At 38.2% G+C, this 13700-nt stretch overlaps 1 protein-coding gene across 8 annotated transcripts in view; it reads right to left on the bottom strand.

Moving 5' to 3' along the window:
- Nucleotides 1-13700, bottom strand: part of BCAS3 (BCAS3 microtubule associated cell migration factor) — a 488600-nt gene that overhangs the window by 315013 nt on the left and 159887 nt on the right. For all 8 annotated transcript variants that reach the window (XM_030537160.1, XM_030537161.1, XM_030537162.1 and 5 more), the window contains exon 15: nucleotides 10471-10735. In XM_030537160.1, coding sequence (XP_030393020.1) covers nucleotides 10471-10735 — 265 coding nt within the window. The remainder of the gene's footprint in view (nucleotides 1-10470; nucleotides 10736-13700) is intronic.

Genomic DNA, 13700 nt, shown 5'->3' on the forward strand with positions numbered 1-13700 from the left:
TATCAAAATTAAAATATGCTTTAAAATAAGCATTGATATTATCTGTCAAAATTATTAAAAAAAAAATCAAATTCTGCCAAGCCAATTTATGTATGTTAATAAAGTTGTGGCTGGTTTTTTGCCACTTTTTCCTTGTACTAATGTCCATGTTCCCCCCGGGTCCCTACTATGTCTGCAGCAATTAGCACAAACATTATTATGTTTAAAGTAGTTCTAGGCAGATATCTGACCCAGGTTGCATACACGTTATTTCTTCTAAGTTATAAAACAATGTGCTTTGATAACCATTGCATATGAGAACCTGAGAATATCATCCATGGACAATTATAACAAAAATCACTTGTCTAAAACCCACAGAATATTGAAACTGTGGGGGGGGAACACAAGAATTGCTCTCTCTCCTCCCCCTTCTTCCCTCCTCTTCCCCTCCCACCGCACACACCCTCATCAGCTCTGCTTTTTTACCCATGACTGCTAAGGATGTTTTCTGGCTCTGTGACAGCATCATGACTCAGGTCATGAGAAGTGTCAAAGATGCATTTCCTTCAGATGGGAAAAAAGCAACTGATTTTAACAACCCACAAAGAGTAAGCAAATAGAAAAAGCCAAATCAGCACATTTAAGAAGATAAACCTTTTAAAAGACACAAATATATTTTATTTCCAGTCTTAACACTTCAGTTCTTTCCCTAAAGTGTTTGCATTTTTAGGCTCCAAAAAAGGCATAGTTGATTTAAATACTTAAGAATAAAATATTCACGACAACAAGATCAGCACCCATTTACTGCATAATCAATCACTGATTATAAACAAATATACAGGGTTTGCTGCAGCCCCACAAGCTGAAGGGCTATATATTTCATGCCCCTGCAAGAGATGGCTGCTGTTTCCCTAAGGAATACATCGCTGGGGAAAGCACGAAGTGTTTGCACCAGTGCCCTCCTCTGGGTTCCAACAGAGAAGGGTATTTCCTGAACCTCATACCACCTATTCTCTTCTCACCACAACTCACCCACTCTACCTGCCATCATCAACAAACAGCTATATAACAAGAATCTCTCACCATACCTCATCAAAACCTCAGCTATCAAAACACCACCTTCAACAACTGTACCTGTACCTCATATCCTTTCACACCCAATTTACCCCATTCTCTACAAAATTATGGCAACAGCCTTCTCATGTCCAGAGCATCTGCTGCATCAGTGCCTCATGCCAGTTTGGCTTTTACATCTTTCTCAGCAATGAAAACACCGTTCTGTAGGTGGTTAATGAACTCCTTAATTGTACTGATCATAGCTCTCTCAAATTACTCATCTTCCTTGACTTCCAAGCAATATTTGAGATTATCAACCACATTATCCTTGAGAACATGGTGTCCTGCTCGTCTTCTCCGCTGGTTTCACTCTTAGCCCTGTTTCTTTACTTCTGGTGGTAAACTGTGCTTCTGACACTAACCTACTGCTCTATAAAGCCCCTTATGGCACTGTACTCTGCCCTTCACTAGCTACTTCTTTTCACCCAAGCACATTATTTCACAGTTTAAACTTGGCAATTGCTTTTATTCTGATGACACACAATTCTTTCTTTTAAAATGCAGTTCTGCTCTAAAAAGCAGCCACACAAAAAAGTAATCAGTCATTACGCAACAGCTCTCTCCCTTTGTGTAGTCACGTCAACTGTCCATAGTAACAACAACAGATTTTCACTACTTTTTACTCCTGCAGAGTCTACAAAGCTGTGGCTTCTATTACTTCTTGTACATCACAGATATAATAGTTCACCAAGTTTCAATCAGTAAGAAATGTGCAGCCCCATCAGAGACAATCAGATGATAATGGGTGTCGCTGAGGGCTTAATCAGCAGGATAAGCTTATTACTGGTGATGTACAAGAAGAAAACAATCAAACTTGACTTTTACAGCTCAGTTCATAAGAAAAACATCTTTTTATTTGTGAATTGTGCACATCTGATAGGAAATAATGGAGGGGGAAAATAGAAATAATAAACAAAGAACCTCGTAGTGCCATTTTAATGGGTCACTTCAGAGCAGAACTCCATTTTACTCATTTACTCCCTCTTCGCCTGCCTCTGACAAATCAGCACATGACTCTATAGAAATGTTCTTTATTTTAATGTCACCAAGACCGAGACCATCCACGTTTGCAAGAAAACTTCCATGGGACTCTCATAACTGTAGTGCCATTCTGAACTCTAGCCTTTCTCCCATCTCTCAGTTCTGTCCCTGACATCTCGCTCTGCTGTGCCATTATTCCTCTGCAAGTCCACCTATAAAAATGTCCAAAACACAGTTTGCATCACCCAATGCCTTGACACCTACTCTGCTAAATTGCTCAGTCATCCATTTGTCACTTCCTGCATCAGTAACGACAATTCCCTCCTGAAGTAGTTCTCATCCAAACTCCAGTCCGTTCAGAATGCTACCACGTGCCTTTTTCACATGTACATGTAAATGAGACATTTGCCCATTTTCTGAAATTTACACTTGTTCCCCCATCCACATCCATACCCACTACAAAAGCACCCCTCTAAAACACCTCATGATCATGCTCCCCCATGATATAATTTTCTCAGCCTACATCCCTATCTGACCCTCTGCTATGTTAAAATTTGGTCTCTTGTCAATCCTCCACTTTCTCCATCTGGTGTAATGGAGCTTTTGCGTCCATTGCAGCAATCAGAGGCATAGCGAGCACCCTCCATACCCTCCGACCGGAGGGGGCCCCGCAAGGAACAGGGCCCCTAAAAGTGGCAAAAAAAAATGTAAGGTATAACTAGATAAGTGACATTTATTGACGCTATTGCGCAATCCATGTCGGTTTTACTGACAAAACCGTGAAGTCATTATGATACATCATAGTGCTATTGGCTACATCAGTTGTCTGTCGGTCAGTTTCGAATTTTAGTTGGACCCATTCAAAGAATTTGTATTTGCGTTCGTAATGGCGGTCGGCGGATAAATGTTATTAATTTAGTTGTTCAGTTTTTTATCGTTTCTGCATTGTAAGGGGCCCCGGACATATGTCTGGAGGGGGCCACGTTCTTTGTTGCTACGGCTCTGGCAGCAATGACCCAGCAGATACTACCAGCCGTATCCACTTCACTGATTCTTCATCCGTTATTATAATACAGCTTATTTACAACCCGTAAAGCTGCTGCCCAGTACCTAAATTTGTGTTCACAGTTTACAACCATTCACATATCTCCTAGTCTATTCTCTCATCTACTCTAAATGTGTAATCCGCTGTCATACTGTAACTGATGAGTATTGTGTACTTTCTGTACAAAGTTCCTGGCCAAGAGATCCAGTGTAACACCTGGAGTTTTCCAGAACATAATGGCCTACACCAGCTCTCAGTGTGGAAATTACTACAAGGTGATCCAAGACTGCCAGAATACGGTGGGGGCAGAGCGGGTGGAGAGAAATCTTCCTACCTCTACAAACACACTCAGAACAGGAAGACTTGTAAAGAACCGAATCATGATACATTTTAAGTAGTCCTGTCTCCAACTCGTACACAAAGGATTTACTTGGGTAACACTCATCAACTGCAACATAAATCCCCTTTGCATTAATAGGAAAAGAAAAGAAGGTCCGCTTTTCTGACATTTGGCATGCATAGTACGAAAGATATAAGATAACCAAAAGCATATTAAAAAGTAGTTCACCTGGAGTGTTTGCAAACATAAAACAATGAACTATAATCTGATGCAAATTCTTCCTAAGGCACATGTAAAATAATTTCTTTTAAAACTTTTCAGACATCAACAAATGGATGTAACTAAGTTTCCAACTCATAGACAGGCAAGGTAATGGGGAAGATAGATCAGAATATTCCTATGGCATTCATACAACATCAACCTAAATCAACAGAATACACTGAGAAGCTGGATTCATTGCACTAATAAAGTTGAGAAAACATCGCCCTCTAGAGGGTGTCCGATTAACCATTTCAATTCAAAGGAGAAGGCCTTTCTTTCTGCCACTCAATGTAAAGAATGGTTGTGTGAAGAAGATAGAAATTAGGATTCATAGGCAAATTTAGAAAATAAATGATCTGAAATCATATTTAAAGAGGAAAATATTTTCTTACAATACAGATCTAAAGTGACTTGTTTGCATTCATCAAATGAATAGGCATTTCAAATGGATAAAGAGTCAGGCCCACACTATGTGTTCTTTAGTGTATCTGTGAATTTACAAAAACTATTTGTACCCAATAAAGGCTATAATTTACAGGAAGACAAAATAAAAGCCTACAAGAGACATTTCAAATAGGCTGCTTTTGATTCATGTTTATAGTGCTGGCGACTAAGTTAAACTTCGAAGGGAATTGCCCTCCAGTGCTTTAAGTTATTCTACAGCTAATTTTCTTTCAAACTATTTTTGTCTGCCTCTCTCTAAATAGGTGGTTTCTCAAGTGAGTGTTACTTAAAGGAAACCAATCTGTTTTTCAGGAAGGCTTGATGATGTCACTCCTTTCAACTCTGCTTTCCCATAAGAATTCTTCTAATAAAAAAGAGTTTCACTCTGGGAAATAGTGAAAAGTGACATGGAAATATTTAAAGCATCTGAGATGTGTATGTTTATCAGACTGTTGGATTTTGCCTTTAATGATACCGCAACTACTACAAATGAAAGAAGAGACAGGCATGTGTGAGAAGACCTACTGTCTTAAAAAATAAATACAAATAAAAAAGACTTTACAGTGGAAAATGGATTATTCTGTACAATGTAGAATGTTTCTAAACAGTCAAATCCATGTATGTATAAGACCTGTTTTCCTCAGTTCTAAATTTATGTACTGTATTTCAGCTGAGGCGTAAAATTTAAAACAGAACCAATCTGTGTATGATTGATTTTTTGGCAAAAACTACAAAATCCAAATGAAAAACTTCAATACACAATTAAATGATACAGAGAAAACCAACTCAAGAATCATCATATTATTATTGATTTTTCTAAGTAGGTGGAACTGCACAGTATAAGGCTCAAATGTGTGGTTAATTTATGTTTACACTTGTGATGTGGTCTCGCTCAGGAAAATCGCTGATCAACAAAAGCAAAAAGCCATGAGTAGGTTAAACAAGACCTTTAACTTAGTGTCAGTGGGGTGAAAAAAATAAAGTATATACTATATTGTAATTTTTACACTAGATGATAATAACGTTGAGCAGCTGCATAAAGGCTTTCCATTTTCAAAGGGAAGCATTAACACTTTAGGGCTAAATGCTGCCCTTGGGCACGTACACACAGCTGCCACTGGAGCTAACAGGAGCTGCACATGTGTAATCAAGGGCAGAATTTGCCCTTAACTATTTAACGAGGTAACCCACACAGTGTGCCTGTGAGACAGGTGAGTGTTATCATTCCCATGTCACACATAGGAAACAGCTATGCAAGACCCAATTCTGCTCTTTCAGTCCACTGATGTCACAATAGTCCTATAATAGTAAAAGCCCATAAAAGGACATTAACTTAACTCTGGTATCACTGACAACACTCTCTGGCAACCCAACTGAATGACAAAAATACACCATGGGTGGATTAGCAGATAAAATAACCTAAACAAAATCTGTGTTGGCTATAAAAGGTGCAAAGGAAATATCTCTTTATCAACTCTTAGTAAACAGTTTCCTTTACTTCATTCTGCTAAAAAGGAGCACAGGCAAACAAGAGTAAAGCCAAAACATGATTCATTTAGAGATGAATCCCACCCTAACAAAGGTTTACATTGTGTGGGTAAACAATTTGTAGATCGTCCTGAATAAACCGTAAATAGATTGTTTCTCGACTATACATAAGGCAAGTTGGGTTTTTTTGTTTTAACACTAGTAGTAAAAAGCGATCTGGAAAAAAATTACCAGGATTGTGCTCAGAAAATATTTATAACCATAAAAAGCAAGCTCAAGTTAATGTGAATGGAATATAATTCTTTTGTTAGTCCAATCAAAAGGTAATGTGCAGGCTTTTTGGTCACTAAAATCCATTCTTCCGGGGTAGGATTATATCAATACCATTTTAATATGAAAGAAGTATTAACAGAAGGATTAACAGCAACGGTCTACACATTTACTGAAGTGCCATGCAAGTTTCTAGATCTTAAAACTTACTCAAATATTTCTAAATTGCGTGCGATCCTTCATTAAAATCATGATGTCACAATTGCACAGTCAAGAAAAGCCAACTGACAAGGATAGCATTCTGTACTAAAATCCGTTTGTCCATCTTTCATTTCATCAACAATAAGTAAAACAACACTTACTGTGACATCTGTACATAAGCAGCTATGTTAAATGCTCAACATATACAAGTTCTTCACCCAGGATATGGCTAATACAAAATAAGAAGAGAGTTCTAATTTATAATTTACTGTGGTTTTTAACTAACTCTGAATTACATACTTCCTTCCCATATTGTCTCTTTTGCAGAAGCCCAGAATTAAATTAAATATGATTATTTTTAACTTAAAGAGCATCTTTCAGCAGAGGAGCTCAAAGTAATTTACAAACATTAATTAAACCCTACACCCTTAAAACAGATTATTATTCTCATTTTACAGATGGGGGGAAATTTACATACAGCTAAGTAACTTTCTCAGGGTCACAGCAAGTTACCGGTAGAGCAAGGTATAGAACCCAAAGACCACTCTTTTGCTCTAACCACTAGACTTCACATGAGCCATGAGACAACACTAACTCATTCAAATGAAAACAGTGCATAATATCCCTCTATTTAACAGTACATTATACCAAGGAGCTGTTACGATTCTAAATCCTTCTTAGTTTGTGGATTAAAATAGTCATCACAGTTTTCTGTTAATCCAGCTGCCACACATGTGTACCAAATCCTTGCAATGAAAGTCATTGTGAACTTCAGTTAATTATGTTTTTCAAGTATATAATAAAAGTCTTTAAAAGGCACATAATACAGATCAACCATCTGTATCCTTTAGTTCCACACCTAAGTACTTTTCGAACTGTAAATAGGCACAACAAAAACATATAAAAATAAGACAATGGTTTCCCAATCCCTATAATTTAGAACTAGGATGACCAGATAGCAAGTGTGAAAAATCGGGACAGGGGGTGGGACCTAATAGGTGCTTATGTAACAAAAAGCTCCCAAAATAGGGACTGTCCCTATAAAATTGGGACATCTGGTCACCCTGTTTAAAACTAAACTGATTTTATCTTAATTCTAAGATTTAATTTAAAAAAAACTTATGTACATTTGCTTCCGGTCTGAAATTTTGTATCTAATTTTGACACAGAACAAGGTAAGGCCCAGAAATTTAAGCAGTCACCAAGCCATCTCACTTAAAAAAAAAAAGAAAAACACCACATCCTAACACTACACAGTTACTATATGCTCTCATACTAATTGCATTAGGTGGACTTAAGCAGCTGGTGGCATGGAGGGTGGCAGGTGGAGAAGCAAGAGGAGCATAAGACTTTTTAAAGGCTTTTGCTTTCTTGTAAAAGGCTGCAGCGTTCTTTCCACATGCCTACCCACATCTCGCTGGTGACACACACCATTCCTGTTCAGTACAGCAAACCACCAACCTTTCAGCATCGAACAGTATCCCTGGTTCCTTCCTTAGACAGACCCCTAAGTAAAGTACACACACAGTCAAGAGAGATAAAAAACAAGGATCCGATGGCACCTTAAAGACTAACAGATTTATTTGGGCATGAGCTTTCGTGGGTAAAAACCCCCCCTTCTTCAGATACATGGAGTGAAAATTACAGATGCAGGCATTATTATACTCACACATGAAGGAAAGGGAGTTACCTCACAAGTGGAGAACCAGTGCTGACAGGGTCAATTCTCTCCAGATTGTCATACCTCTTTCCTCAAACTACGAAAAGGGGCTAATGAGATACTAGCCCCAATTCCTCATTCACCCTCCTTCTTCCAATCCCCGTTTCCCAACATTCTCCATCCCTACCTAAGCTTTAGGAATGAAAGGCTGCACTAGGACCTCCATGTGGCAATACAAGTTGCTAATCTTTTGCCAACTGACTCGCCTTGCCATAACTTTGACTGCAGTGACACCCAGACTGTTGTTATGATAAAGGTTTCTCTTCCACATTTCTGGAACACATCTCACTAACTCAGCACTTATCTAAATTAAGAGAATCCTTTCATTTTTTTAAAGTAATGATTCAATACAACTGCTTATAACTTTCACAGAACATTTTCAAATTAGGTATATGAGGGTTTGTGTATAATTTCAGTGAATCCATAATCTGAGGCTTCTAAGAAATGTTAAGAGACTGATGGATATATTTACTTAAACATCTTGGCCAAGATCTTCAGAAGCAAGTAGTGTTTTCTGAGTGCCTAAATTTTGAGCACCCAACTGAAGATGCCTGAACAGGGCCTGATTTTCAAACATATAAATCAGGCCCTACTAAAGATGTCTTGAAACAAACACCTACAAATAGAAGCACTGAAACTCACAAGTCACTTTTGAAACACCTGGCCTCTGTTTCTTTGGAAATATCACCACGCTGTGGTGTGAATATGTTAGCTTTTTCTCCAGTCAGAAAATCTGCCCATTACAGAAGTCTCTGGGCATACTAATCAAACCCAAATGAAACCTCTTAGTTTCTTTTTGAATATCAAATGCTAAATTTATTTAAAACTTCAAATCGGTAAAGACACAACCTACTGTAATTTCTCTTGACAAAAAACAGACTCAGATGGATGAAAGGTACAGAAGTTGAGAGTTCCTTCCTGTTCTCTATACGACGTCAATTGTTTAAAATGACTGGATGTGTTACAATAATTATTTACAGCAATCTGGTGTCTGCTTCAAGCATGTCACACTGAACTGCTGTGTGGTAATGAGAAGAATAGGCTATAACTGTGTATGTATAAATATATCTAGGAGGAATCGGAAGGCACAGATATTTCTGACCACCTCTGGACTATCCCAGGACGTCAGGATCATGATAGGTGCTCCTGTAATAGCAATAAAGGAAATGCTATTCATAGGGGCAAGGTTTTTAATCAATAAATCCCGCCACATCGGAGAAGCCCCAAAAGGGAAAAAACTGAACTTTTAGACTGTGAAGGAGCGCTCATTCCCCTAAAAACAACAGGCACTGAGAAGGTCTCTATGTGTCAAGAATCCCACAAGGATTATTCTAATGGCACAGAGGGCAACCATGAAGGCAGGAAGGGTGAGGATGTCACAAGTGACTGTACTGTACCCTTCCACTAGTGTTCATGATCTGTCCGGCCCTTTAAACACCCTCAGACTGGCTGAAGAGGTGTCTCCTAGCCTTTCTAACCTCTTGCTCTTGCTGACACCATAAGAGAGACCTAGGTTTCCTCTTACACATCAGCAGAGGGGACTTATTCCTATTAGGGGAGAGAAGCTACAGGAGCCCCAAACAGGCCCTAGTTTTTAAAATTAGATTGATATTGGGTTGGTTAAATTAAAATAACCTGTGGCCCTCACTATTTACAAGGGACCAACAGGAATCAACAGCAATCATTCTAAATCCAAACAACAATCAGCAAACCAACAAATTACACCATCAAAGAGAAGGGCAAAAATGAACAGATGGTTCCAAAGCTCCCTGCCTAGGGCAGAGAGGAAGAAACGGAGGGTAACTAGGACTGTGGATACTATTATAATTACACCCCAAAAGTTTTGATTTCCCTGTGGGTGGACTTTGCTTTCTATATGGTTTCTATACCGTTCCCGGTTCATGGCTCCCAAGAGCAACACATCATCAGAGTGGATGTGGAAATGCAATTATTGAAGGCTTTTTCTTTTTTGTAAATTTATCAATCACACTGTTAAAACAAAAAAAAAACACTAAGGGGGAAAAAACAGCACCATAACACTGTCCTGTCATGTTCACTGCACCAGGTTTTCATGTTTTCCCCACAAACAATACATATTTATCTTCTGGATGTCCAGATGTGCTCCGTGACCATCCAGTCTGATGAGCAATGAGATTTTTAGATAACTGCATTTAAATGTAGACCAGATTAGTGACTTTTTGATAGCTGTGAAACAAAATCTGAAACATTAAAGCCCCTAAACCTTTTAATTTACAATGGAGACTATTAAAATGTCGATTTCCCCATAGTTTATTTAAGTAGGTTCTAAGTGATAAACTCTGTCTTGAGTATTTATAGGGGACTTATCCCCTTAATATCTAGGTACCCTGTAAATTTAGACTTTAATATAGATTTCAGTTACTGTATTTGCAGCAGTTTAATACAAGGCACAGTGACATTTTTAATAGCATCATCTGTATGGGGAAATACAGATTATTTGAATCCAGTGTTACTGGAATCCACAGTGAAATCAATATTTTCTTTTTTCAGATACTGCTGACAACTGAACATGGGATACTATAAAAGCAACGCAGTGACTCAACAGAATAGGTGTGCCAGACAACATAGAAGAAAAATGAGATTTACCATGAAGAGGTGAACCAGATGGGCTGCTCGACAGGCCTGGGACAGGGCTGCAGCGGCCTCCTTGTTTAGATGTCAGCTCCTGCTCAATCTCCTCCAACCCCGCACTCTTCTGGAAACGGCTCATGCGGTTTACCACCCTGGGCGACATGTGGGTGCGGACACAGGGCTGACCACCATAAGGATTGATGGGGAAGACATGGGAAGTGCCACGAAGAGTGCTGACCACCACCCAACGACAGTCATGGCTGAAGGAGATATCTTGTACCTGGAAAAATGCAGTTACATAGATATGTAGGTGTCATTTCACAGCCTTTCTGAAACAAGTTGGGTATCATGTTATAATTGAAGAGACAAGTCTGAACAGAAAACATTTAACTTAAACTTTGGCTTATTTAAGTCAATAGTTTAATTTTATATTTCTAGTGAACAGCAACCAACGATCTTTGCTTTAATACCGTTTAACACAATCCCACACCTTGAATCACCTTGAAGAAGATTAGAGTTGGAAGAGACCTCAGTAGTACTTTGAGTATTTCTCAAAAGTGTCCTGAAACTTTTCTTCTAAGGGTCCAAATCAACAAAACAAATTGCAGTGCAAAATCCCTCAGAAAGCCATGGGAGCCTGATGTAATTTTTTAACTGAATTTGGTCCCCCAAACAAAAACATTCAGGAAGGCACTGTAACTGCACGTTTGACAGCAGGCAAGGCACCCATTATTTGCTTGCTCTTTTTAATTCTCAGGAAACATGACAAATAAGAAGTAAGTCATCATCAACAAAATTGTATATTCATGCCAAATATTTTGATGTGGTTTAGAGGTTAGAAGAAAAGACTAGGAGTGTCAGGAGTTGAATACTTCTTGGCTCTGACTGTAAATGCATGAGTTTGACTGTCACCTAAACACTATGGTCAAAAATTTGAAAAGCTGTTGCTACATATATATGTTTTTAATGCTCAATTTGAGAAACACTGGGCCTGAGTTTCAGACACACTAGCACTCACAACTTCAGTTGAAGTCAATGGAAGCTGCAGGTGCTAAGCACCTATGACAATCAGGCCCCAGGTTTCACAACGGGGGCCATTTTTTAAATTTTTGACCTAGAACACTACCTCCATTTGTAGGATCACTGAAAAATTATTTCAACTGTAGTTAAAATTGCTTCGCTCTACCATGGGAAAAGAGTTTTTATGAATCAGTTGTTAAAACCTATGACATTAACAAAAAAGGAAGACCTCCTGAACCAGATTAGCTCAAATATCTTTTATGCATAGGAGTACTCTCACAATGTGAACTATTTGAGAAGCATGAGTCTTTGTTTTAGCTTCTCCTTAAATATCATCTCTAGATCTGATGCAAGTAAAACATATATTAGTTAAAAACACTCTCTGATGTAGTTACCTTTTATATAGATCTAAGAAATAAAACTCAACAGAATTTAATTCTCTTCTAAGTAGGTTTTACATAACACAGTGATAGAAAGCAAATTCTTGCTCCTTTACAGGAATGCTTCATGAAAGGGAACACACTTTGTGGTGCAACACCATATTGCCAGATTACTCACGAAAACAAAAAATTTTGTTTAATTTACCATAGAAAAGTCCTAAAACAATTTTCGTAAAAATGTTTTAAAAAATAAAAGCTGGATAAAAAGAGGTATGTACATGAATGGGATTTAACATGGCACACAAACATATAGGTGAAGGATTAGCTTTCATTTTACTATTAACAGCATAAGCTAAATAAAATTCTTCAAGCTTTCAGAAAAGCCAGTTTTACAATACACTAGGTACTCAAATTGGAGTAAACACTGATAAAATCTTGACAAATATTCCAGAAATGCAATCCAAATATTCCAGAAAAAAGCAGCAAGTATTCAAAGTGTAAGTTTGCAATTGAGCCCTGAAACCTTTGAGATAAAAAAGGGATTTAAGTATTGTGACGTGTGACAAGATATTTGGCTGACAGACTGTCACTATACAAAATGTTTCATCAACTTTACATAGATAAACCAAAAAATACCACTACACATCTGTTTTTTTCAATTACGGTGACATAGCCAAATGATCTGCTAATGATCTAGTTAAACAGAGTCCTAGAAATCTGACAGGTTTCGCACTGTCGGTGAATCTAGTATTACTGGTATATAGTCATTCCATGAGCACTTAAAGCTCCTAGTTTGTCTAAAAGGAGTTTCATCTTTACAGACTGCTCAAAATGGATTAGAAGCCCAATACAAAAGAACAAGAGCCAAAAGAAGAGAAACCCCATAATCACGGGATGAGAAAAGAAGGCAGTTTCCAGATGTCAGAATCACACACAAGAACTGTATACAAAATACCATTCTCAATTACGGAAGAAGGCTATATTTCAAATCACTCTTTCTGTGCCTCCTCAAATCTAATTTTCCTGTCTTCAATATGCACAATGATACCTGCCCTCTTATGCATACCAGACATCTGAGCAGATCATCCCACCTTTAACACCTTCAATGCACTTGCTATTCATTTTCAGATTCAGATCAAAACTCCCCTCATTGTTTCCAGAAGTCTCTATTAACTTCCTTGCTACTCTTCTGTTCACTGCCTCCACACATCCAACACTTGTCTCCCCTGCCTTGCTCTAGTCTCATGCTCTTGGTGGAAGAGTCTTCTCCTCTGCAGCTCCTGCCAACTAGAATAAGCTGATACTGTTTTGAGTCTCACCTGAGAAACACACTTTCCCCCTTGCAAGTGTCTCTTCAGTCCCTCCCCCCTTGGTATCTGTTTTAACTTATTTCACCATAATCTCTTTACATCACTGTACTGAGCAAGAAAAAAAACGCACAATTTCATACTAAATTAGTTTTCAGCACGCATTCCTCATTTTATATTCTGGGGAAAAAACAATCCAAATAATGCCAAAATCCTAGCTCATGACAACATGCAGGAAACAAATTAGGAAGTAATTATGAAGTTTCATGTACATGTGCCTGCTGTTGAGAAAAAGAGGTTGCAGTAGCACCAGTCTAAATGCTCCATTTAAAATAAAGTGCAAATGACCTCTACCTTCCATCTCAAACAATGACACAGCGGTGACCAGCTGGGATGAGCGATGGTGGAAAAGGATGAAAACTTAGAAACCAGGTAGCAAAGAGCTGCAGTTGCTTTGCTATGAAGGAGACCCATAAACGAAGAAGTGCTACTCACAAATGAGATAGAAATTAATTATCAAAGAGTCAAAGAAAATATA

This window comes from Gopherus evgoodei, chromosome 17 (assembly GCF_007399415.2).
Source record: "Gopherus evgoodei ecotype Sinaloan lineage chromosome 17, rGopEvg1_v1.p, whole genome shotgun sequence".
In the NCBI taxonomy this organism is placed as follows: domain Eukaryota; kingdom Metazoa; phylum Chordata; order Testudines; family Testudinidae; genus Gopherus; species Gopherus evgoodei.